This window comes from Gekko japonicus, unplaced genomic scaffold, assembly GCF_001447785.1.
Source record: "Gekko japonicus isolate JY-2015 unplaced genomic scaffold, Gekko_japonicus_V1.1 scaffold1984, whole genome shotgun sequence".
NCBI lineage: Eukaryota > Metazoa > Chordata > Lepidosauria > Squamata > Gekkonidae > Gekko > Gekko japonicus.
The window spans coordinates 305,129-329,078 of record NW_015169233.1 but is presented as its reverse complement, the minus strand read 5'-3'; the positions used below and the strand labels follow the sequence as shown (position 1 = coordinate 329,078).

The window sequence follows — 23,950 nt, the reverse complement described above, 5'->3', positions numbered from 1 at the left end:
CATGTTCTTTACCAGCGCACAAAGCAATTTATGTACAAAAGGTCACAATGCCCAGCCATTTCATGTTTCTCCCTGAGTCCTAGGCTCAGAGCACTGACTGTGAGATTTCTGAAATGAATGTCAATAAATCAAAAGTAGGTTTGCAGCTTACAGATACACACCTGAACAGCAATAATTCAGAGTAAGAGGTGTCAGTTATTAGAGATTGTTAAATAAACAAAATATTGCAAGAGTGTTAATGTTTTAAGCACCTTTTTATTTTAAGTTTTAAAAACTTTAATTGTGTTTGTTTGTGTCCTTTATAAAGTTTATATCTCCGCTACCTGGCATTACATTTTATGACACACACGGCCCGGCTTGACAAGGTCTCATTTATGTCAGGTCTGGCCCTCATAACAAATGAGTTCGACACCCCTGGTATAGAGGAAAAGTGGGAAAGAGGAGTGAGAGAGAATTGAACCAACATTGTGGTGGCAGCTACAGCTGAAACAACATTGTTTTAATCTGCCCAGCCAATCAGATCTCTAGTGGCCAATCAGAAGCCCTGCTGGGCAAGTGTGCCACATGGCCCCACCCACTTTTTAAAAACAGGAAAGGTGTCCATGGGTGTGCCATGTCACCCACAAGCACCACATTGGAGACCCAGCTCTAGGGGCTGCATAGCAATATGTTACATGTCTCTTTAGGAGCCAGTTTGGTGTAGTGGTTAAGAGCAATGGATTTTAATCTGGAGAACCAGGTGTGTTTCCCCTCTCCTCCTCCACAGGCAGCCAGCTGGGTGACCTTGGGTCCGTCACAGCTCTTTCAGAGCTGTTCTCTCAAGAGCAGTCCTTGAAAGAGCTCTCTCAGCCCCACCTACCCCACAGGATATCTGTTGCAGGGAGAGACGGGGAAGGAGATTGGAAGTTGCCCTGAGACTGTGAGGGCAGGGCAGGGCATAAATCCAAATCTCCTCCTCCTCCTCCTTCTCCTCCTCCTTCTCCTCCTCCTCCTCCTCCTCCTAGGTTTTTTTGGGTCTATACAGGGGAAAGTGGATTTCCTGTGATCTGATCCTAGAGGCACTTGTGTCTTGATTTTTTTAAGCAGGTCACCTAGATTCTAATCTGATATCCTAAACCAGGGGTGGTTGAAGTTTTCTTGAAAGTGAGCTCAGCTACTGCTGAGTAATGAAAACTATTCTGAGCTGCTCCCCTCCCCCCCCCAATATCCCCAAGCTCTGTTCTGTCCTAGACACCGGCAGGCCAGCCAAGTCTTCCACTCCAATGGGAGACCTTCCACGGGCAGCCTGATGCCCTCTGCCACTGCTTGCTGGGGACTGGCATCTCTCCCAATGTTGCAACTCCACTTCTGGAGTGAACCAGAAGTGCCATCAGTGTATTGGGGCAAGTGAAACAATAATCTCTGGTGTTGTCCTTGGCAATTCATGGCTTAGGAAGGGGGTAAAAACGTTTTTGGTGGAGAATCTGTTACTTCCAAGGGCAACCATGTTGGTCGGCAGCAGAACAGCTAAATTCGAGTCCTTAAAGACCAACAGGACTAGGGGCATATAAACTCTCCAAACTCTCAAAATCTTATAACCCCCCCCCCCCAATCCTGTTGGTCTCTAAGGTGCTACTAGACTGGAATCAACCTGCTAATGATTTTTGCTTTGAAAATGACATCTTAAATTTAATCAAACTGAACCCCCTTCTTGGTTTCATAAAAATGCAGAATTCAAGTTTCTCTGTCACAGCTTAACCTGAAGAGTTCTCAGAAAGAGGTGGTGTGAACCCAATTATGTTGACAACTATTTAATACCTGGTCATGCTGCTAGAACATTACAAGGGAGCCTTAGGAACGCTCCCTAAATTACCACATTAGGAGTGGATCCTCACATTTGTCCAGCACAGCCTGCCTTCAGAGCAGGAGACCAGCCCAGGGAACTTTCCTAGGGCACATTCACAACACAAAACTTTTGGAACAGGCACTTCTGAGCCTAAAGAAAAAAATTGGGATAGAAATACTCGAAATTAAATAGCATTTTTCATTTTTCCACAGATGAATGTAGGGAGATAATACATTTGCAAGACAAGGACAATAATCTTATAGTGCTATCCTAAGATGGTCTACTCAGAACACAACTCAGACCTATTTAATAGCGCTTACTCCCTGGAAAGTGTTCTTAGGATTGCACTAAGTGCAAAGTTGAAATAATAAATGTTTTGTTTCTTTTTATAGTAGTCTGTACTTTGTTTGTACTTTTGTTTCTTTCTATAGTTGTCTGTACTTATTTATTTATTATTTCAATTTATATACAGCCCTTGCCCCACAAAGTGGGGCTCAGGTTGCTCACGCTGAACCATAGTAGCAATGAGATGGGGCAGGTCGAGCATCATCTCCTTTATCTCTCTTCGCGTCTCCTCTTGTTGGGCTTGCAGCTGGCACTTCACCCATCCCAGCTGGTCATCACCCCCACCGCTATACCTCCCGAAGTCATGGCCACTCTCCTGGCAGGGAAGCTAATCATAGCGGATGATGCCCCTCGGCCAAGGGGTGGTCACCCACAACTCCCAAGTCTCAGTTGAGAAACAGGCCCAGGGTTTCCCTTAATCGAGTCTACCACTCGCACCGGTTGTGGTTGGGGTCTCATCCGTTATAGTGGGGACCTCTTCCGTAGTGGTAACTGGAACATCCCCGCCATCCTCTTCGCTCATGTTGAGGTATGGGGTCGGAGATTATAGGAGTTCTGACATTCTGTCAGAGTCCCACAGCAATGTCTCAACAATGTTCCTTCAGAAGGTTCAAGTTTATTGAGTACAGTAAAGGCAGGTCATCTGTGCATACATTCAGTGTCAGAACTAACCCTAAAGGCGGGAGAGGGGAAGATATACAGGATTCAAAGTGCGGTCCCCTGATGGATTTGAGCCAGTCAGGGAATTAACTGGAGTGCGCCTAAACTAACGGGTTCACATTCCCAGCAAAGCAGCTAGTGAAAGGTACCAAGGTCACAGGCCTGAGCCAAGAGATAAGACACTATTAGAAGAAATGAAAGTTAACATTCTAGCATAAGAAGAAACACATTCAACAGCCTCCTTCTTTCCTCCCACCTGCCATGGCAGCGTAGCTGACACAGTTTAGCCAGGGATCTTGGAGGGTTTTTTGCTTGGTTTGTTTTTGCTTGTTTTGGCCATCTTCTGGGCACGGAGCAGGGGTCACAGGGTGTGTGGGGGGATAGTTGTGAATTTCCTGCATTGTGTTGGGGGGTTGGACTAGATGTGGTCCCTTCCAACTCCATGTTTCTATGATTGGCCTCCTGCATTCTGCACAACTCGCAGTTTCCTGGTTGTCTTCCAGGGCAAACGCTGAGCACCCATATCTGTTGCTTATGGTCCCAGCTCATTTGTTTTATCCCCTTTTTACACCCAAATTGTGTCACTCTAAGGAAATAGAAAACGTCTTACAAATAAAGCGCACAGGTTTTAGTTTGGCAGTGGAGAATCCAGCTAAAACCAGGGAAGTTCACATTGAAATGGTGGGACATTATTTCAAGTTCTAGCTGAAGCATGTTGATGTTTGTTGTCCCCTTGAATTTAACATTCTTTTTTTTTTACCCCTCCCCTTTCTCCTTCCGTAGGAATTTCCCCTGGCGGTCACCAGAGGGCCTCACTGCCACTGTGGCTTCCCTACAGTTCATTTCCCACTGCACAGCAGCTCAGACAGGTCCCTCTGCAGAAGGCTGCAGAACATGAGCACCAAGGCTGAAATGCCCAGGGGGGAGGACTATGGCCTTGTCTATCAAACGCCAGTCCAAGGTAAGATGCACACACACACACCCATTCCCATATTACAAGTTTATCCTTATTATCCTTCCATTTGTATACCGCTCACCCCCTGAGGGCTTGATCGGTTTACATATTTAATCAGTACAAGTTCTAACCTAGGGCCACATACAAGGGGGGGGGGGTGACTAACCTACCAGGCACCCTTTGTAGTGAGTTGTTTTTCTGTTGTCTGCGGGCGATGTCCTCCTGGCGCTGGTCTTGATTTACGACTTCCTGGCTGTTGTGACACCTTCGAATCTGGGCCGAGCACACGTCCACGCATGCTCGCTGTCGGCCTCTGTCCATCAGGCTCCGGCCGGTCGCGTCATCCCACCTCTGTGTCTGTTGACCCAGCCTCCTCTCACTCGCCAGCCTCCGCCATGCTTCTCCGCTGCCGCCACTCGTCGCTCGCTCATGCCGCCGCCGCTGCTACATCACAAGGGACGGGTGCCCCCCCGCTCTAAGAGCAGATACCCAATTTGTCTATTTGCCCTTTAACAGGCTTTCGAGCCGCTGGGTGGGCGGGAGCTGGGACATAGGGCCGGAAGCTCACTCCAGCCGCGGTGGGGTTCGAACAGCCAAAGCTTCTCGGCCAGATGTAATGCAGGGTTCACTTACTGCCTGCACCACCACTCCCTGGCAGTTCAGTTGTAAGGTACCTTTTGCCCACCATAATAATCAGGGAGCAAAAGATTAGCTCTTCTATCTGATGTTTGACATATTTTATAATTCAAATTCTCTGTAAACTTGTCTTGGGGTATTTTGCTTTTCTTTTATGCCAATAAAGGGATTTGGATTTGGATATGAAAGTTAGCTTTCTCCAAACTGGCTGGTGTTGAGAACTGATTTAACCAGGAATCTGACAGTTTGTTAGAACTCTCCTGCACCACCAACGTGATGAGCAAAGAGGATGGGGAAATCCCTACAACTGCAGCGGACAGCACCGCACTAGAGCAACAGACCATGGGAGTGACAGTTGCAGAGCCCAATGACGGTTGCGGAGCCCAAAGGAGCTGAGGGTGGGGCACGGACCTGAGACTCATGGGCACCTCTCCCCTCCTGGGCTGAGCCCATCTGGCTGTTGACTCCCAACCCGAGATCCAATAGATTTGCAGGTGACAGCGCCCGATGGCGCTACGGGTGCTTGGTCCAGGAGGAACCAGAGCGCATCTGTGCTGTGGAGGACACTGAAGGTGAACGTCCCCGTAGGCAGTTCAGGGGGGAGGCTGAAGAGATAAGAAGAGAGATGCAAAACATAATGCTGGACATACCCGACATCATCATTGAGGCAATTCAGCAAGAGTTCCGGAATTGTGAATGGGCCCCTGATGGAACTGGGAGGGCACTGCCAGCCCCTCTGCAAGTACCCCCACTTCCTCCCCCAGCAACTCCGGGTGTTGCTGCTGGTCTGGCTGGGCCGAACAGATCACCTGCGCCCCCAGAAGCTCCGGAGCGGCCCCGCGATGCCCTGAAACTGACATTTGATGGCACTCCAGAGAAGCTGGCATTTTTCCTGTTGCAGGTGCACAAGTTCTTACACGATTGGGGCCACATTTTCACCACGAATGAGCACCATGTGGATATTATCGGGTCACGCCTCTGGGACCAGGTGGCCGACTGGTTCGTGGGCCTCCACAACATCCAGGGACTGGAACTCTGAGATGTAGTTGCCTTTATGTGGGCCCTCCGATGCCAATACGAAGACCGCCTGGAGTTAGAAAGAGCGTGCCCCCACTTGAGAGGTCTGCACCGGGGGAGCCACTTAGTGTGGGAGTACTCCGATGAATTAAAAACATATGCGCGAAGCTCCAGGGGTGGCCTGAAGAGGTCCTCATTGAATTTTATCAGGCCAGGCTGAAACACGCAATTCTAGATTGGGCAGTGGCCCAGGGCAACCTGCTGACATTGAACGGGTGGATCCAGGTGGCCTGTGAGGTGGAGAACTGCTCCAACCTATTGTGGATGTACCGGCTCCATGTCCCCGCAAGGGTGACAGTGATGGTGGTGGAGACAGCGACAGAACAACGAGGGGTAAGAACCAAGATGAGAGAAGCTATCAGAGACCAATGAATGCATCAGGGCCTATGCCTGAGATGTGGAGCCTCGGGGCACTTCAAAGCAAGCTGCCCCCTTGACAAGAACCCCAGAGATGGGAAGATGAATGAATGCAAGACTTCTGAGAAGAAACCTAAGCCACAAGAAGCTCAGATGAAACATCCCAAGTCGCTTTAAGCAGGAGAGCAATGAAAGCCTATTCGAATTGGCCCAGGGGGGAGTTAAAGGCAGTGTTGTGCTCATCCCCCTCTTTAATGCACACTCGGAAGTAGGCATTTCGGAGGTCTAGTTTGGAAAAGATTTTCCCTTTAGATGCTTCAGACAATAAGTTTTTAATGAGTGGCATGGGGAAAGCATTGGTAGATGACACCGCATTCAAACTTTGATAATCAGTGCACAACTGCAACCCCCTGTCCTTCTATTTCCGTAATAGCACCAGAGTGGCAAATGGGGAGGAAGCCGGTCTGATGGACCCTCTGGCTAAATTCTTGTCAATAAATTTATGGAGTTCATCATTCTCAGCCGGGCCCATCGTATAAATCCTGCCCATGGGTAATTTATGCCCGGCAATAACTTAATGCTACAGTCTGAAAGTCTATGGGGTGGGAGTTCACTTCTTCTTCTTCAAATACTTTAGCTAAGTCTTGATATTCTGGGGAAATGGAAACCAATTTTTCTCACACTAGGCACGCCTGAGGGGTTTCAGGCTCAGGTTTGGGGCCCCACTGTGGGTCCCAGGTGTGCGTTTTACACCACGGGGAGATGAATAGTACTTTCCCCTCATCCCAAAGAATGTAGGGATCATGGCTGTGTAGCCAGGGGCTTCCCAGCAGTAGCGGGAACTGCACCACCTGGGTGATCATGAATGAACAATCTTCCGAGTGATCCCCCCCCCCCAATCGTAATGGCACAGTCTCGAATTGACACGGTTCTTTCATTGAGGATCTGGGTGAATATTAAAGGCTCCGGCAACCACACCACCACGGCTTCTTTCCCGGAGACCAGGGATGGATTAATAAGGTCCCTCCCACACCCCAAGTAAATGAGGCTTTTTACCCTGATATGGGTCTCCATGTTCAGAGTCAAGAGAGTTACAATCATGAAAAAAGGGGGAGGGTAGCTGCTCACCACATTAGGAGCCTCCAGGATTGGGCCCTGCTGCTCCGCGTGGCTTACAGCAGACCCTGCCCGTTTCCCGCTGGCTCGGTGTCCTCCTCCTCATTGGTGTCATCCTCAACTTCGGGCAGGGCCACCAGGAGAGCCTTGGCAAATTTCGGCTTGCCCGATGATTTCTTCACGGGAGTCCCCCCGCACGTCTTGGGCGGCTCGGGTTTCCCCGGTTTCCCCTGGCCCAATCCACTGCAGTCAGTGGTGAAGTGTCCCCGATCCCCACACCGGAGGTACAACCCCTGCTTTAAGTGTTGGACTTGGAGTGTTTCGGGTGGTCTCACCTGTTTCCCCTTCTGCATCGGGACCAGGGTTTTTTCCCCTCCAGCTACTGCAATATCCAAGTGCAAGGTGTTCAGGCAGCCTTCTGTGCTCTCTGCCTCCTGCATCCACGCTGAAACCGATACCGGGTCCACGGAGCGGAAAACTGTTTTGCAGATTTTGGGGTTCAGCCCTACACGGTACAGCTCTGCCAGGACTTGGTCCGGCCAATTACGGAATTTGGCGGCATGGAGTTTAAAGACGGAGAAATATTTCCTCACCGAGCACTTGCCTTGTTTCAGGTTGCGGAAGAATGTTCTGGCCTTTGGGCCGGCATTCTGGTTCTTGAACTGAGCACACAATGCCCACAGAAAAGCGTCTACACTAATCAACTTCGGGGCCCATGAGTTGTGGAGGCCCACATATCATGTTGCTTCCACTCTACACAACCAAGCCACAATCACATCTACAGAGCTGCTGTGATCCGGGAACAGGTGGCCCCACTTCTCCACAATTTCACTATTCTGACTATAAAGTAAGACAAATCCTCCGGGTCTCTGGCAAACGTTGCCTTGATCAGGTCTTTGGGATGGTGGAGGACCTGGCCCCTGGGGCTTCCCGGTCGGGGCACTGGTGTGGGGGCACCCCCATTGGGGCTGGGTACCAGAGACCCTGGGGCCACCAGATGGCCTGGTACCGGCTGTGCTGGTGGTACTTGAGGTGGTCCCTGGGGGAGGGGAGGGCCAGAGCCTGTTGCTGTGCTTCCCAATCGGCTCGTAGCACCCAGATTACCATAACCAGGATGGCCAGGATCACCTCCTCGAAGTCTTGCACCATTTGGCGCTGAGCCTGTTCCACCTCTACCATCCGCTCGGCCAGACTGAGCTCTTCCTCCTCTGGAGACCAGTGTCCACGGCGCTCTTTCGTGTGGCCCGTCACCCATGCTTGGGTTGCCACTTCCGATGTCACCCCATAGAAACTTGACTCGCTCATCAGCCCGGCATCGCACTGGCTGTCTCTCCGAGGGACCTTGGTAAGGACATAGGTTTCCTCCATCGAATCCGGGTTCAGCTGGCCCCACCGTAAGGCCTCGGGTTGGTACAGCTGACCTTCCGGCTGCTGTGGGCCCTTTGGTGTAAAAAAGATGTGGGCTGACGACGACTTCGGGATCATCCCGATGCCCACGGTCGTTATTGGGGTCATCTGAGGTGGGGTAGTTGTCACCAATACCTTGGACTGGGTAGTAGGGGTCTCCCCCCCATCAGTGTGGGTACAGTTTTGTCCTCTTCCTTGCTCATCTTGACGTGAGAGGTGCGAACAATAAGGACGATAGGATTCCTAACAGAATGTCAGGACACACAGCCAAACAACGGAGCACACACTTCCAAGAAAGGTTTTGCTTTATTGTTAGTACTATGGTTGCAGTAACATGGTCACTGTTAGGAAGGTCGAGCAAGGAACAAGCATACAATGTTATAGCAGATTTAAGAGGTTCCCCCCCCCACCTGTGAGCAAATCGCCCCTTTTCCCGTGGGCAGGCATATCTTTGTCAGGAGATCTACAAGTTCACATTTGAGTTCTTTCAGAACTCTCGGATGTATGCCAAACGTCTTCACCCAAACGAAACTAGTTTCACGGTTAATTGAAGTGGAGACACTACACAGGCAGGAGTACAAGGTCAGAGATAACAAGGGGAGAAGCAAGAGGGAAGTAATGTGGCACCAACTTGTACACAGGTCAGGCAGGCTAACTGTAGGCCCATAAGCAATATGGCAACATAGCTGACAGAGAGGAGGCTCCTCTCTTCGTCTCTTTGAAGTGCCTGGGGCTTGTCACCTTCGCAATGCCAAATGTCCTGGCTTCTCAAATGTCTGTGCTCTTGTTTCCTTGCTATGTAAGGAAGGGGGGGGGAGCTGACAGTTATTTCTGATGGGCAAATGCCGGGGGGTGATTGGGTCCTGATTGTTAGTGCTTTTACTTGAATTCCCTATATCTCTAGCCTTCGTGCGTTTAACTTCAGTTCTAACAGCAGATGTGTCCAGGATGGTCTCTATCAACTGTCTGAATAAAGTTAGCTTTCTACAAACTGGCTGGTGTTGAGAACTGATTTAACCAGGAATCTGACACTGGCCCAAGGTCACCCAGCTGGGGATGGGCATAAACCGGGACAATGCAGTTCAGTTTGGTTCATGATGGACACACCAAAAGTGAGAGTCAGTTTGGTGTAGTGGTTAAGTGCACAGACTCTAATCTGAGAGAACCAGATTTGATTCCCCACTCCTCCACTTGCAGCTGCTGGATGACCCTGGGCAAGCCATAGTTCTTTCAGAGCATTTCTTTCAAGGGCAGTTCTTGAAAGAGCTCTCTCAGCCCCACCTACCTCACAGGGTGTCTGTTGTGGGGAGGGGAAGGGGAAGGAGTCTGTAAGCCACCCTGTGACTCTGAGTGAAAGGTGGGGTATAAATCCAATCTCTTTTCCTTCCTCTTCTTCTTCTTCAAAATGGCCTCATACCAACTGAACCAGTTTGGCAAGTTTGTAAAGCGGCAGAATGGTCCTTTAGCATGACAGAGACTTCTCCAAATTCAATTTCACCCTCCACCACTTTCTGGGCAAAACTAACACTTTGGCGGATGCATTGTCCCACCTCCTGCAGCACGACAGTCAACGTGAGGGCATGCTGGACTCTATGTTCACTCCCTCCCAGTTTTGGGGGGGGGCATCCTGACTTGCAGCCAAGTGAAAGCCTCGCCCCCAGGGGATGGGGACTCTTGGGAGGTGAAGTTCGCCGCTGCCCTCTCAGACACTGATCAAAAAGAACTGGAAGGGGAGGGGGAGTTGGAGGAATGGGCTAATGGCTGCTGGTACTACGGTCACAAGCTGTTCATACCATCAGCCTTGCATGGTGATGTCATGTTGACGGTGCATGGCAGCAAGCTGGCGAGGCACCTGGGATTTGTGAAGTCTTTGCATCTGTTGCAACACCAGTTCTGGTGACCCGGTATGAGAAAGGATCTCTCACTGTTTGTACAGACTTGCCAGACATGCATCATGTGTAAACCACATCCCGGAAAACCACCTGGACTATTGCGGCCGCTGCCCATGCCCAGCACGCCGTGGGAGGTTATATCCATGGATGTTATCACCAATTTCCCCCCCCCCCCCAGCCAGGGGGAAACAGTTATATGGGTGGGGGTCGATTTATTTTCCAAGCAAGCCCATTTCATCCCATTTAAGTCCCTGCCTACAGCCCACCTCCTAGCCAAGGCGTTCCTTCAGAAGGTGTTCTGGCTGCATACCTTGCCCCGCAAGATAATCTCCGACTGGGGGTTGCAGTTCGTTTCTAAGTTTTGGGGGGAACTGATGCACCTGTTGGGGGTGGAACGGGGCCTGAGTAGTGCTTATCACCCAGAGACTGATGGCCAAATGGAGCAAGTCAATCAAACCTTTAAACAATACCTACGGTGCTTCACAAACCTTCAACAGGATGACTGGGAGGGTCTTCTTCCCTTCACAGAATTTTGTTATAACAACGCATGTCATTCCTCCATGCGAGTTTCCCCATTTATGGCTGCCTATGGTTATGAAGCTCCACCTCTCCCCTTCCTGACTGATACGGTCCTACTGGAGGGGGATGTAGGGGACTGGTGTAGGGGGTTGCAAGAAGCGTGGCTGGTCCTGTGCAAGACTTTGGAGGGGGCTAAGGAAGCGTACAAAGCTCAAGCTTTTCGATACATTTGTTCAGAGGGCTGGGACTCTGTCTATGTCTCCACTAAGAATATCAGGGGGCTTCAATCTAACCGTAAACTGGGATGGAAGTTTATTGGTCCTTTTCAGGTCAGGTGCAAGATAAATGATGTGACTGTTGAATTTATATTGCCAAAGAATTTAAAGCATTTGCACCCCGTTTTCCATTTCAGGCTCCTAAAATGGGATCCTGGCCCAAACGCTTGGAGACCCCAACAAGCACAGCCGCCCCCCCCCCAAATGTTCACAGCGAACCACATTTCGAAGTTGCTGATAAGCAGAACAAGTTGTTTTATTTGGTGGAATGGGTTGACTTTGGGCTGCAACACAGAGTGGGTGGAGGTGGGTCACATCAGGGCCCCTCGTTTGCTGCGGAGGTTCCATCGTCATTTATCAGATAAACCTGGGGGGGGCCATGTTGCTGGAATGTGTGGAGGGGGAAACCATCTTGCTCTGCCTGCCATGCAGAGTTTCACTGTCTGGGTATTATCTACTATCTTGACCTTGGGATGTTTCAGCTGCTGTTGGCTTTAGCTGGGAACCAATGGCTTTCCCTGCGTGCGCGAACTTTGCTTATTGGCTTCAGCTTGTAAGGGGTGCGTGTGTTTGATCCCAGTATAATTCAGGGTGTCATACTGTTCTCCATTCCTGACACAAGCATTACGCGTGTCATAGTCCTGGTGTACCAATAAACAGAATTCTTCTTATGAAGCACTGTGTTGTGTGTCCTGACTATCAAACCAGGTCAATCTGTGTAGTAAGGTCTGGAAGTCAGAGAGTCATCCACAAGCAGGTTCAGGGGTTACAAGAAAGGGAGAGTCAAGGAATGGTTGCTTGTTGCTTCCATGTCTAACAGCCTTCCTTGCTGCTTTTTATAGCCATATGCTTAAGGGTACTGTTTGTAGCCATCTGCTCAGGAGTAATCCTGCAGCTACTAATCTTTGCTATCAACAAGCAGCTGGCATTGGGACAGGAGGTGTGCACTTTGTCATCTTTCCTGTAGCTCTGCTCTTAACCACCATTTGTGGCACTCCAAAGGTGTGGGTGTTACTGAAGGGCTGAAAACGACCAAGTTTCACCTGTTGAATCAGGGCTGGAGGGTGCCAGTGCATCTGGAACAGCTGTTGGCTGTGAACCCTGACAACTTGTAGCTCATCTTCCTGCTTGCTGACTCAGTGCTGGCTATGCAGGGCTCCTCTTCTCCTGAGGAGTCCTCTTCTATTTGGTGTAGTGGTTAGGAGCGTGGATTCTAATCTGGGAGAGCCGGATTGGACCCTGTCAAAGAGATGTGCGGGAGAGCAGTTGCCCATCCTGCAGCATCACCCCAGCTCCTCTCATTTACTCCTGAGTCCCTTGTCCCCCCAGAAGCAGCACTGCAGGTGCATTTTGGGAGGAGGGAGTTAAGCACTCCACACTTTCACATTGCTGACTTGTTTGTAATTAAAGAATGAGCAGTGTTTTGAATGTAATTTATTTATTGATTTCATTGCACTTATATCTTGCTCTATCCCACAATGGGTTCAGGGCAGCTCACAAAATGAATAAGATACAATGAATATGTAATTAAAAACCCAGTTAAATAAAACAAGGATAGCAGCTAAGAAACATACATTACTCCAGAGCCGTCCACTATGCCTCCTGTTAGACGTCAGCAGGATAGTAGGCAGCGATAGGCTTACTGTGGGCAGGGGAGGCTGAGATTGTAGAAAAATCGGCCACCTCAACCAAAGGCCTGGCAAAACAGCTCCATTTAGCAGGCCCTGCAGAACTGTTACAGGCCCTGCAGGGTCCTGGGGCAGAAAAGGCCCCGGCCCTGGTTGAGGCTAAGCGGACGTCTTTCAGGCCAGGAGCTACCAGTAGAAGTTGGTCTGCAGAGTGCAAGGCTCTCCGGGGCATATATGGGGAGAGATGCTCCTGAAAGTGTGCTGGTCCAGTTGGTACAATTCATCATCCCATCAGCTAGGTTCAGAACCTTGGTCTTCCAATTCAGACTGAGAAGTTGCAAAAACTACAATTCCCATCAACCTGGCAGGAATTTGCACCTTTCTCCCCAATGGAGACCCAAAGTGGCTTACTTCAATCTCCTCTCTGCCATTTTATCCTCACAACAACCCTGTGAGGTAGGTTAGGCTGACAAAGTGTGACTCATCCAGGGTCTCCCAATGAGCTTCCATGGCACAAGTGGGGATCTGAACCTTGGTTTCCCAGATCTGAGTCTGACGCTGTTAATGAGGAGTCCACCACACTGGCCAGAATGATTGGGAAGAATAATTTGCATTAGAAAGAGGCCAGCTGTGTATCTGAGGAGCTAGCTGCCCTCCCCCCCCCCCGGTAGGTCAGGACTGGGCTGGTGAAAGGGACACCACTGCTGACACATGCCACCTGCACTTCAAAAGTGTCCCCAATGCCTGCAGATGTCCACTGAGCATCTTCAGCTGTTTGACAGGATGCTTGCATATAAAGAGTCTGAGTTTCCCCCCATCACTACTGGTGTGATTGGAGTCCCCCACCCCTTTTTACACATCTGCCCAGTTATCAAGCACCTTGAGTCCAGTTTGGATTATCCTGTTCCTTCCTTTCCATTTTTGTGCAGTCCGCAGGGGCATCCTTAGTGATTCTAGGGCCCTGGCAGTAGTCCATAATTGGCTCCCAGAATTGTTGCTACCCTTCCATCACCACCACCCCACAAGCCTCCACTGCCAGGGCCAAGCCGTAGGCCCTGTGAGCAGGCCCGTAGTGATGATGGAGCCCCCTGGGGCCTGGGTGCCAGTAAACTGCCATTTGCATTCTGTGTATGCTCTGTGTAACCTGCCTGCTGTATGATGGGGGGGGGGTTATCTCTGTTGCTCTGTTCTCATCCTCCCTGGGCGCTTTATCTCTTGTTTTGACCTTGGCATGCTTTTGCTGCCTTTGTAGTAAGTAAGACTGTGAGAACCATTGATGGGGCCGTTCCCAATCTGGCTGGTGTGAACCAAACGGCTGAAAGGCTTTCCCCCGCCTTGGTTTTCTCCCACTTGAATTTCTGCTGAGCACAAACTGTATTCATTGGCTTAACCTTTTTTTTTGAACTGTCTATATCTGTACCTGCTTGGCTTTGAATTTCATTCCTGACAATGACCATGAAAGTGTATCAATAGTGACTTGTATTAAAGCAACCTATTCTTATGAATCGTTGTGGACTGCAACTGCTCTGTTGAACCTGACACCGGGCCCCCAACTTACTGTGAGCCCCCCCAACTTCTCAGACCCCCCCTGCTGTGAGCAACAGGCCAGCCAGAGATTGTAAGGGTTGGCCACTGACCCCGACCACATCTTTGTGGCTGCAGCGGGTGCTCAACTGGCTGCTCACTCAGCTGCCTCCGGGTGAGGAGGAGGAGGAGGCCTGGCAGCCCTAAGACTGAGACGTGCTGGGGAGGGGAGGGCCAGGCAAGCGAGTGCCACAGACAGGGAGGAGCAGCAGCTTGACCCAGGGGAGGGCGAGTCAGCAAGTGAGCCTGGCCTGCCACTGACGGGGAATGGGTCTATCTGTGCACATCCCTGAGAAAGTACCCAGGCTGAGCTCTGTGATATTGCAAAGTTCAGGCCCATGAAGGGGGGCTTGCAAAAGTTTTCTCTCTTTTTTTGTGGGGGGGAAGAGCAACCGAGGGGCCCTAGGCGTCTCTCTCAGGTGTCGGCTCTCTGAGTGGGCGAGTGCACCGCCGCACTTCTCCACGGCCTTGCCTTTCTTTGCTGCCTGCCTTCCCCACCTGGCCCCTGTAAAAGAAAAGGGGGCGAGGCTTGAAGTGGGGTTAACTGAATTAAAGGTAATTCAATCAACTTTAATTAAGTTCCCCCTAAGGAATGTAAATGCCCCCTGGCAAAGGACATCCTGGCTACAGGCCTGCCTGTGAGGCAGGCAGGAGCCACGGCCAGAAGGGGCTGCCTGAGCCTCGGCCGGAGTGGGCCCAAGCGGTGGCGGTAGCTGAGAGGGTTTCCTGAGCTCGGGATGGCCGTGGAGACCCACGCGGCTGCTGCTGCTGCTGCTGCTTTGTCCTCCTCCCTCCGTCGGGGCAGGGCTGCAGGTGGCCAGAGCCCCTCAGAACGGGGCCTGGGGCAGTGGCCTTTGTTGCCCATCGGCTGAGATAGCTCCGGGCAGTGGGGAAGAGCGACTGACCCGGGTGCATTGTCCCCTGCCCCCCTCTCTCGACATCCGTTAATGAACACAACACTTGAAGAGTGTTATATGCACAAGTTGAAAAGCTGGTTCATGAACTGTGTGTGGGGGGGAGGACAGAACGCAAGGTAGGAGAACAACACATATTGGACTTTATGTATGTGTGGCCTCTTGAAGCTTTAGTGCAATGAATGAGCATCCAGTGGTGCTGGAGGTGGAACAGTCATACCTAGTGGGTAGGGTGGGAAAACATGATCTCACCCCTCTGCTGTTACGTGCAGGTTAGTGTCCTGTGATTCTTCTCAATGCATGTATGTATTTAGCCTACACTCAATTAGGATTGAACAGTGCTGAGCAACCTGATACTTTAGTATTCAGTATGATTAAAATTACTGTGTTAATGAAATAGCAACTATACTTGGTTACAGACACCCGATGTACTGACCGGAAGTTTCTCCCTACAAAATCCAAAGCATTTGTTGCTCTTTCAAGTTTCCCTGGAGCCGGAAACACCTGGGCACGCCACCTAATAGAACATGCTACAGGATTCTACACGGGAAGCTACTACTTTGACGGGACTCTGTATAATAAAGGTACTGTGCTGATTGATCCGGTTTAGTATACAGAAAACGTCCCCAGGTTCTCTTTGGGAAGGAACTGGCAATTGCCAGCCACAGTGGAGAATGACCCCCCCCCCCAAAAAAAACTAAGTAACTATGAAATCTTGTGATCCACAAGATCCTCCCCCTGCAATCTGGCAGCTACAATGACTGTAGTGGCTATTACTCCTTGGCACTGGGAGGAATGTCTCTCTTCCCCTCCTCTCCCTGGTGACTACAATGAATCCTGCTGTTGCAGATCCCAGAAGTATTGGAAATTACAGTTTTCCCAGGGCTCCTATGGGTAATACCCTATGGGTATTAAAAGCCTTTGAGCTCTCAGTACCTGGGACACTGCTGAAGCAATGGTGAGCCAGGTGGATGAAAGGCAGCAGATGCCCCAACACCCACCATGGAAATAGTTGGGTGGGTGGGAGAGAAGAGCCACTATGCTGGCAAAAGGACATGGGAGATCTGGGTTCAAATCCTCACACAACCAGGAAGCTCCTTGAGCACCCTTAGGTGGATCTCTTCCCCCCCCCTCCCCGGCCACCTACCCTTCCTCATAGGGTTGCTCCCAGCATAAAATGGGGTGGGGTGGACCCATGTATGCCACCCAGAGCTGCTGGGAAGGAGGCTTGGATAAGATGTAGTGGATAGATAGAAGTCTCCTGCTGCAGCTTCAACAACAGAGAACAATTCACTGGGTCAAAATACTCACCTGGAGGTTGAGCCTTATGGATCACGGGATGGACAAATGACTGACCTGGACAACACCGCTGCCTTTCCTGATCTGCAGCTCCCACGTGCCTTCCCTGTCCACACAGCCACTACTCAGGCTGGCATTTACAGTTTTGTCTTACGGGGTATAAATTTTCTTTTTCTGAAACGCACTTTTGTAACTAGGGCCATTGATTCCTCTTATTCTCTTTCTCTCTCTCTCTCTCTCTCTCTCAAAAGACTTTCTCTTTCATTTCTAATTGCAATTTCTGCTACATCTCTGTTCACCATCTTGTGACTTCAATCCTTGCAAAGTTGGGGTGTTTTGTTACACACACCCCGGGGGGGGGGCGTGCTCCAGCAGGAGGACTGGGAGGTTTGGGGGAGGCCCTTCCTGCCTCAGAGGGACAGTCTGGACTTTTGCAGAACCTCCCTTCCTGCCCCTCCTCCACTCACATTTCTTTTTCTTTGAACAAAATTTAATTGACCTGAAACAAATTCCAAATTCCTAAAAAGAGGAAAAGAAATGGATTGTTAGATGTCATGGAGAAACTGAGAGTAGGGGAATTAAGAGGATTCTTTTTAAAATGTTATTTTGAAGCTCCCTGGCGAATGTGAAACTGATGAAAATGTTCTTGTGTCTGGTTTGGGAACCGTTATTTCTAAGAGGAAAGTCCCTTAGAAAATAATCTGTATATTGTTATGCGTTCCTTACTTCGTCGTCCCAGGGGCCTTGCCTATTTCCTTTCAGAGCGGGAGTCCATGGTGGTGGGCCAGGGTGGATTGGGCTGATGTGGGCTGATGGTCTGGGGATGCCTCCCACCAGAGCCACCCTACCCAGCAGCGGTGAGGGGGGATCCTCACCCCCTGTGAGGCTCACAACAGCAGCTGCTGTTTGCCAGGGGTGCCGGGAAAGGAGAGTGCACATGGAAGCCACACACCGGCCACTCGGGGGGGGGGGAGGCACCTGGCCTAGCCCAGTGGCACACCACACGGGAGAGAGGGCACTCAGCCTTGCCAAGTCATGCCTCCTGTGGGGAGGAGGGTGCCCAGCCAAGCCTAGCCAATTCCTTCTCTTCTCCTTCCTCTTCTGCCTCCTTTGGGGAGTGAGTCGGGGCCATTCCGTCCACCCCCGTCCACCCTGAGAGTGGCCAGCCTCCTTTCCTAGAGTGGGTCAGTCACAGTTCCAAGTGGGACTTCAAACAAACGACTGGCACAGGCTTTCTTGTAACAGTGGAAATACTCAGATGCCTCCTCCCAAGCCATATGACCATCAGTGGCATCTCATGCAGAGCAACCTCCTTCTAAGCCTGCAGAGATCAGTTGATTTAGAAGGGCAAAACTCTGTTCAGGATGGCACCGTGTGGGCAGGACAGCCCAATCTCATGCATCTTTACTCAGCAAGGTTTATTCCCAAGTAAGTGGTTCACAGGACTGCAGACATCAGGTGTGCAAATTGCTTATCTGTTTATTTATGTACAGCCTACCTTTCTTGCTCAGATTCACAATGAATTACAAAACTTGAAAACAATTCAATAAAAACAGCAGAAGTCAAAATAACAGACAGTGCAAAAACCAGATTACAGAAGTTAGAAAATATTGCAGTAAGAGCAAGATTATAAAATCATAGAGTCGAGCCTTGACCTGGATAGCCCAGGAGGCAAGCCCGATCTTGTCAGATCTCAGAAGCTAAGCAGGGCCCATCCTGGCAAGTATTTGAATGGGGGCAGAAACAGGTTATCAAGCCATAGTGGAGTCACATAGGCTTCTGCAGTCAGATAGCACAGCTGCTAATCCTGCACCAAGTCCACAAAAAGAGCAGCTACACCCCAAGGATGTTACAATCTCAGCCAACTCAGCTCTCTCTCTGACTCTCTACATTCAAGCCATGAATTGCTTTTAGCTCTCTCTCTGTCTCTGTCTCTGTCTCTCTCTCTCTCTCTCTCTCTGCCTCTAAGGGTGCTGCATTAGAAAGCTGGATTCCAGGTCATCAATGAGGGGAAAGGTTCACTGTTGTTAAGAAGCATTAATGTCATTTTGTCAAGGCCAATGTTTACTACCCATCAGATCACATTTAGCCAAAATGAAAGCCTAAGATTGTAACAATGTACATGTTTAATTAAAAACACAGGTTTTAAAGGAGAGAAGGATCACTGGAGAAGCAGGAGGACTATTTGTGTCAAAACACACGAGAGTGGCAGAAGGGAAATTGAGATGTTTGACTCGGCCATCTTGCTGATACGGAATCCCTACAAGTCGCTTGTGGCAGAATTTAATCGGAAATGTGCCGGCCACCTTGGATATGCTACAGACCGGAACTGGAAAAGCAAAGGTAAAAAGATGTAGGATTTATCTTTTTCCCTCAAGTCATGGAATAAAAAAGGTCTTAGAAATATGAAAATGGCAGAGGCCACTCCCATCCCAGTATTTCTTAACTGTCAAATTGCCCTCCCCAAAGTCACAGCCCTTTTCCTGGACATCAAGAAGGGGATCCCAACTCTGGCCACTTGGGGCTGTGAAGGGGACTTCCAGGATTTGCCCAGCTTCGTCAAGGGGAGGCGGCAGAGGTCCTCGTTAGGGGTGTGCAAAAACAAAAAAATTCAGCCCATGCGGATTTGGCCGAATTGGGCAGAATCAATTTCGGCTGGCAGTAAGACTCCCGCATGTTACTTTCGTCAGTACGAGCCGATTCGGGAGTCTTTCGGCCAGCCGAATCTCAATTTCAGTCCCATTATATCCTATGGGCCATTGAAGTCAATGGTGAAAATGTAGGGTATATTCTGGGGGTTGGAGGGGAAGGGGCTTGCGGGAGAGACTCCAAACTCACAGGGTAGCTGTTGGAGCCTCTCCCCAAGTTACTTTTTCCCACCCTAGAGAACAATGGAGGGGATAGGGGCAACCTGTTTGGGGGCCCGTTGAATTGGACCCCCTGGTCCAATGTTCTTCAAACTTGGTTGGTATCTTGGGGAGAGGTTCCAGCAGCTACCCTGCAGGTTTGGAGCCTCTCCCTCAAACCCCCTCCCCTCTAGCCCCAGAATATACCCTACATTTTCGCCATTGACTTCAATGGCCCATAGGATATAATGGGGCTGAAATTGCTGCCGAAATTCGGTGGCAATTCGGTGGCAAGCCGCTTCAGATCGGAGAATCTGAATCAGCCTGCAGCAGCCCGAAAGGGGTCTGAATGGGCCATTTTCGGGGGTGCATTTGGTTCGGACAAACCGAATGCACATCCCTAGTCCTCGTCCTTCTCCTGGCAACCCAGCGTGACATCCGTGTCATTCCAAAAGCTACATTTCCCCTCAACACCATCAAAATGTCAAATTTGGCTCCTAGTGACATAATACCATTCTCAACATAACTCCTGATTGGTTGAGATGACGTTGTGAAGGAAAAAAAGACCCAGCATGAGACAAAACTTGGTGCTGAAACACGAGCCTAGCAGAATGGTGGACAACAGGCAAACAAATACAAAAGCATAAGTATTTAGGAACTTTGGGGAATATTACAGAACCCCCCCCCCAACAAAAAAAAACCTTTTCAAAGTATGATTTTGAATTTCTCATCCCTGATATTATTTGAAAATTATCAATTTCATTTCTTCCTTGCATAATTTGAACTCACAATTCTTTACTTTTATCATATTTTTGTTTGGTGTAGTGATTAAGTGTAGTGGTTAAGTGCACGGACTCTAATCTGGGAGAACCGGGTTTGATTCTCCACTTCTCCACTTGCAGCTGCTGGATGACCTTGGGCAAGCCATAGTTCTGTCAGAGCTGTCCTTGAAAGGACAGTTCTCAAAAGCGCTCTCTCAGCCCCACCTACCTCACAGGGTGTCTATTGTGGGGAGAGAAAGGAGTTTGTAAGCCGCTCTGAGACCCCTTTGGGTAGTGAAGGGTGGGGTATAAGTCCAACCTCTTCTCTTCTACTAATCTGGGAGAACCGGGTTTGATACCCTACTCCTCCACATGCAGCTGCTGGTGTGACCTTGGGTCAGTCATAAGTTCTCTGAGAGCTGTTCTCTCAAGGGCAGTTCCCAAAAGAACTCTCTCAGCCCCACCTACCTCACAGGGTGTCTGTCGTGGGTAGGGGAAGAGAATGGAGTTTGTAAGCCGCTCTGAGACTCCAAGTGAAGGGAGGAGTATAAATCCAATCTCTTCTTCTTCTCTCTTCTTCCATGACACTGAATTTTCCCCATTTATGTCTCAATACTATTTGTGGGGTTATACATAATGTGTGTGTATATATAATGGGATAAAATGGGGTATTTTGTACAGATAAACTGCATATTAAGCATAAAAGTAAAGGTAAAGGTTCCCTTGCTCAAAAGCCAGTCAAATCCGACTCTAGGGTTGCGGTGCTCATCTCCATTTCAAAGCCAAAGAGCCAGCACTGTCTGAAGACATTTCCGTGGTCATGTGGCTGGCATGACTAAACACCAAGGCACACGGAACACATATATCATATATCATATCATATATACATCATGCATATACAAAATAAACAAACCTACAGACTCAGGTAAATGGAGAACTGTAACTTGACAAACAAACCAACAAACTTGTAAACACACATAAAAAGACACAAGATACAAAGCATTCACTCAGCCAATCCTTTCAATGAAACCCATTTTTAATTCCTTAGCCACTTGTCCGTACATTATTTTCAAAAGTGTTACAACAAAATAATAACATCAGTAAAATTATTCATTCAATAAGAACAGCAGATAAAATCAGATGAAAAGTGAGTTCAAATATAAACTATTAGACCGGCATATGATAGTGCAGTAGTCAGGGGGGTTTTTGTAGAAAAAGCCCAGCAGGAACTCATTAGCATAATAGGTCACACCCAACAGCAGAAACCCATTGGCATATTAGGCCACACCCCTGGCAGCACAGCTCATTAGCTTATTAGGCCACAACCCCATGTTAGCAGGAGTGTGGTCATCCAGCCACACCCACCTTTTGCTCCTTATTCTGTTTACCTTGTTTGTTGTCAAAACCCAGGGCTTTTTTTGTAGCAGGAACTCCTTTGCATGTTAGGCCACACACCTCTAAGGTAGCCAATCCTAATGAGTTGCTGCTTTGGGTGTGGCCTATTATGCTAATGAGTTCCTGCTGGGTGTGGCCAACTCAGGAGCCAGCCGGAACTCCGTTCCTGTGCATTCCGGCCCAAAAATAGCCCTGGCAGTAGGTAATATTAAATAGTGAGTAAAAATTAGACTGCTGATGAAGCAAGTTTTTCCACCAAGGACCCTAACAAAAACACCAACAGAGGACACCAATAGAATGTCCCCCCCCCCACACACAAATGTTTTCACCTGAAAACAGGCAGCTGTCTATGGAGATAGCCCCCTGAAAAAACTGTCTCTTTAGTCCTTCCTTCCAGATGACAAGACAAGACTAAGTCTTCTTTTTTTGCCCCATACAGAGTGGCCAGATTTTGTAAACAGCTATGCTTCGTGGTGGGCTTCTCACGTCCTCGACTGGCTGAAGTACGGGAAACATATCCTTGTTGTTCACTATGAAGACTTGAAACAGAACCTCGTGTCCCAGCTTCAAAAAATGGTAGCCTTTCTGAACATCAGTGTGACTGAGGACCGGCTGCTCTGTGTGGAAAACAACCGCGACGGGAATTTCAAGCGGTCGGGTGCCAGGCAGAAAAGATTTGAACCATTCACAAAGGAAATGAAAGACTTGATAAATAAATATATTGTGATTGTGGACAAAGCTCTAAGGGACAGAAACTTTACTGGCCTGCCAAAAGAATATTTACCCAGATGATGGTCCATTGCAGGCAACCTACTTTTTCAAAAATCATAAGAATTAAAAAAAGGTCAGAGTTTTATAGCCGTAAAAAAAAAAGTCTGCTGATGAATGCAAATTCTCGACTCTTGGATGCTCTTCAGGGGTACACTAAGTGCTATGAACAGCAAGCAGAGAAGGATGGAAACTGGGTTATAAACCAAGGCAAAAGCTATTAGCATCTGCCTGTGTGTTGTCTCCTTCTCTATAAATGACTACAAATGGTAACACTTGTGTGCACTGCTAATTCCAGGACTCAACAAAAGACCCCTTGGTCTCATCCCAACTGCAGACTAGCAATCTTTTATCAAGAATATCTAGAGATTTTCTAGCAGTTTTGACAATTCAGATGTGTACATTTTCCCTGTTTTTTGTTTGTTTGTTTAAAACTCAGCCTGATAAATACTTTTAGCTAATCATTTAAAATGGCAAATAATTGGTTTCTTTGTCTTTTTCCTTCACTACCCCCCCCCCATATTTATCCTTAAATTCTATACTTGGGATATATCAAGACGGTTGTAATTTGAGGAGCTGTGTTTGTCTTTTAACTCTAACATTACTGACTCAGAGCAGGGGAACTTCCCCTAGTTTTAATTTGTTTCCCCAAAAAATAAATGTATAGTCTCTTAATTTGGGTGAATTTGACTTTTAACATCCCCAGAAGCCGATGTGTTTAGATGTAGGGATTTATTATTTCAAGCTATTTATTACTGACCAGTTACCTCCCTATATCTTGGAAACTTTATTTTATTTGATTAGAGATAATTATCCTAAGATTACTTTGGTGGTAGCAAAACTTGTTTCAGTCTTTTTATCCTTTGCATCAAAAAATTATGAATAAGAATTTTCTGCTATTCAAGATTTGTAAATTGGTGAGATTCTAAGGAAATAAAAGGGAAGGATTTAGGGGTTTTAAAGGGGGAGGGAGAAGCTATAAAACTGAATTGGATCCAAAGTATCATGAGTAGAGTTCTGCTCACAGAATGGATTCCCCCCCCCCATCTTCTGCAACCCCAACATCACCTAAAATTGTTCCACCAGAACAAGCGTTGCAAGAACTCCAGTTCAAGTGGGAAATTCATGGAAGTTGTGGCACTCTCTTTCACAAGCAGCAGGGCACTCTGCTCACACAAGAACACCTTTACAATGTCTGTGTTAAGTGCCATCAAATCTCTTTTGACTTATGGCGACTGTATGAATGACCTCCAAAACATCCTGTCATTAACAGCCTTGCTCGGGTCTTGCAAACTGAGAGTCTTTATGGCTTCCTTGACTGAGTCCATCCATCTCATGTTGGGTCCTCCTCTTTTCCTGCTGCCTTCAACTTTTCCTGGCATTCTTGTCTTTTCCAGTGACTCTTGTCTTCTCATAAAGTGACCAAAGTAGCTTCTAGGGAGAGTCCAGGCTTGATTTGATCTAGAACCAACCGATTTTTCTTTTGGGCGGTCCACCTTAAAACTCTCCTCCAACATTTCTTTTAAATTTGTGCAAAACCAAAATTGTTTCAGTGCTATTCCAAGCTAGCCCATAAAAGATTCATCCTGATTCCTGCCAGTGTCAGTGACTGATGGCATCTAACACAGAATTGGTTTGGGCTGTGCAATCTTCGCAGTAATAATGAAACACGATGCTTTTATCCCACTCTG

General features: G+C 48.6%; 1 protein-coding gene across 1 annotated transcript in view; it reads left to right on the top strand.

The window, feature by feature from the left end:
• WSCD1 (WSC domain containing 1) overlaps positions 1-22,283 on the top strand; it is a gene marked incomplete at its 5' end in the record, with an annotated part of 38,531 nt that extends 16,248 nt beyond the window's left edge. Inside the window, 4 exons of the mRNA XM_015416444.1 lie at positions 3,614-3,791; positions 15,610-15,774; positions 18,632-18,832; positions 21,931-22,283. Of these exons, the coding sequence (XP_015271930.1) occupies positions 3,614-3,791; positions 15,610-15,774; positions 18,632-18,832; positions 21,931-22,283 (897 nt within the window). The remainder of the gene's footprint in view (positions 1-3,613; positions 3,792-15,609; positions 15,775-18,631; positions 18,833-21,930) is intronic.
• Between the last annotated feature and the right edge of the window lie 1,667 nt (positions 22,284-23,950).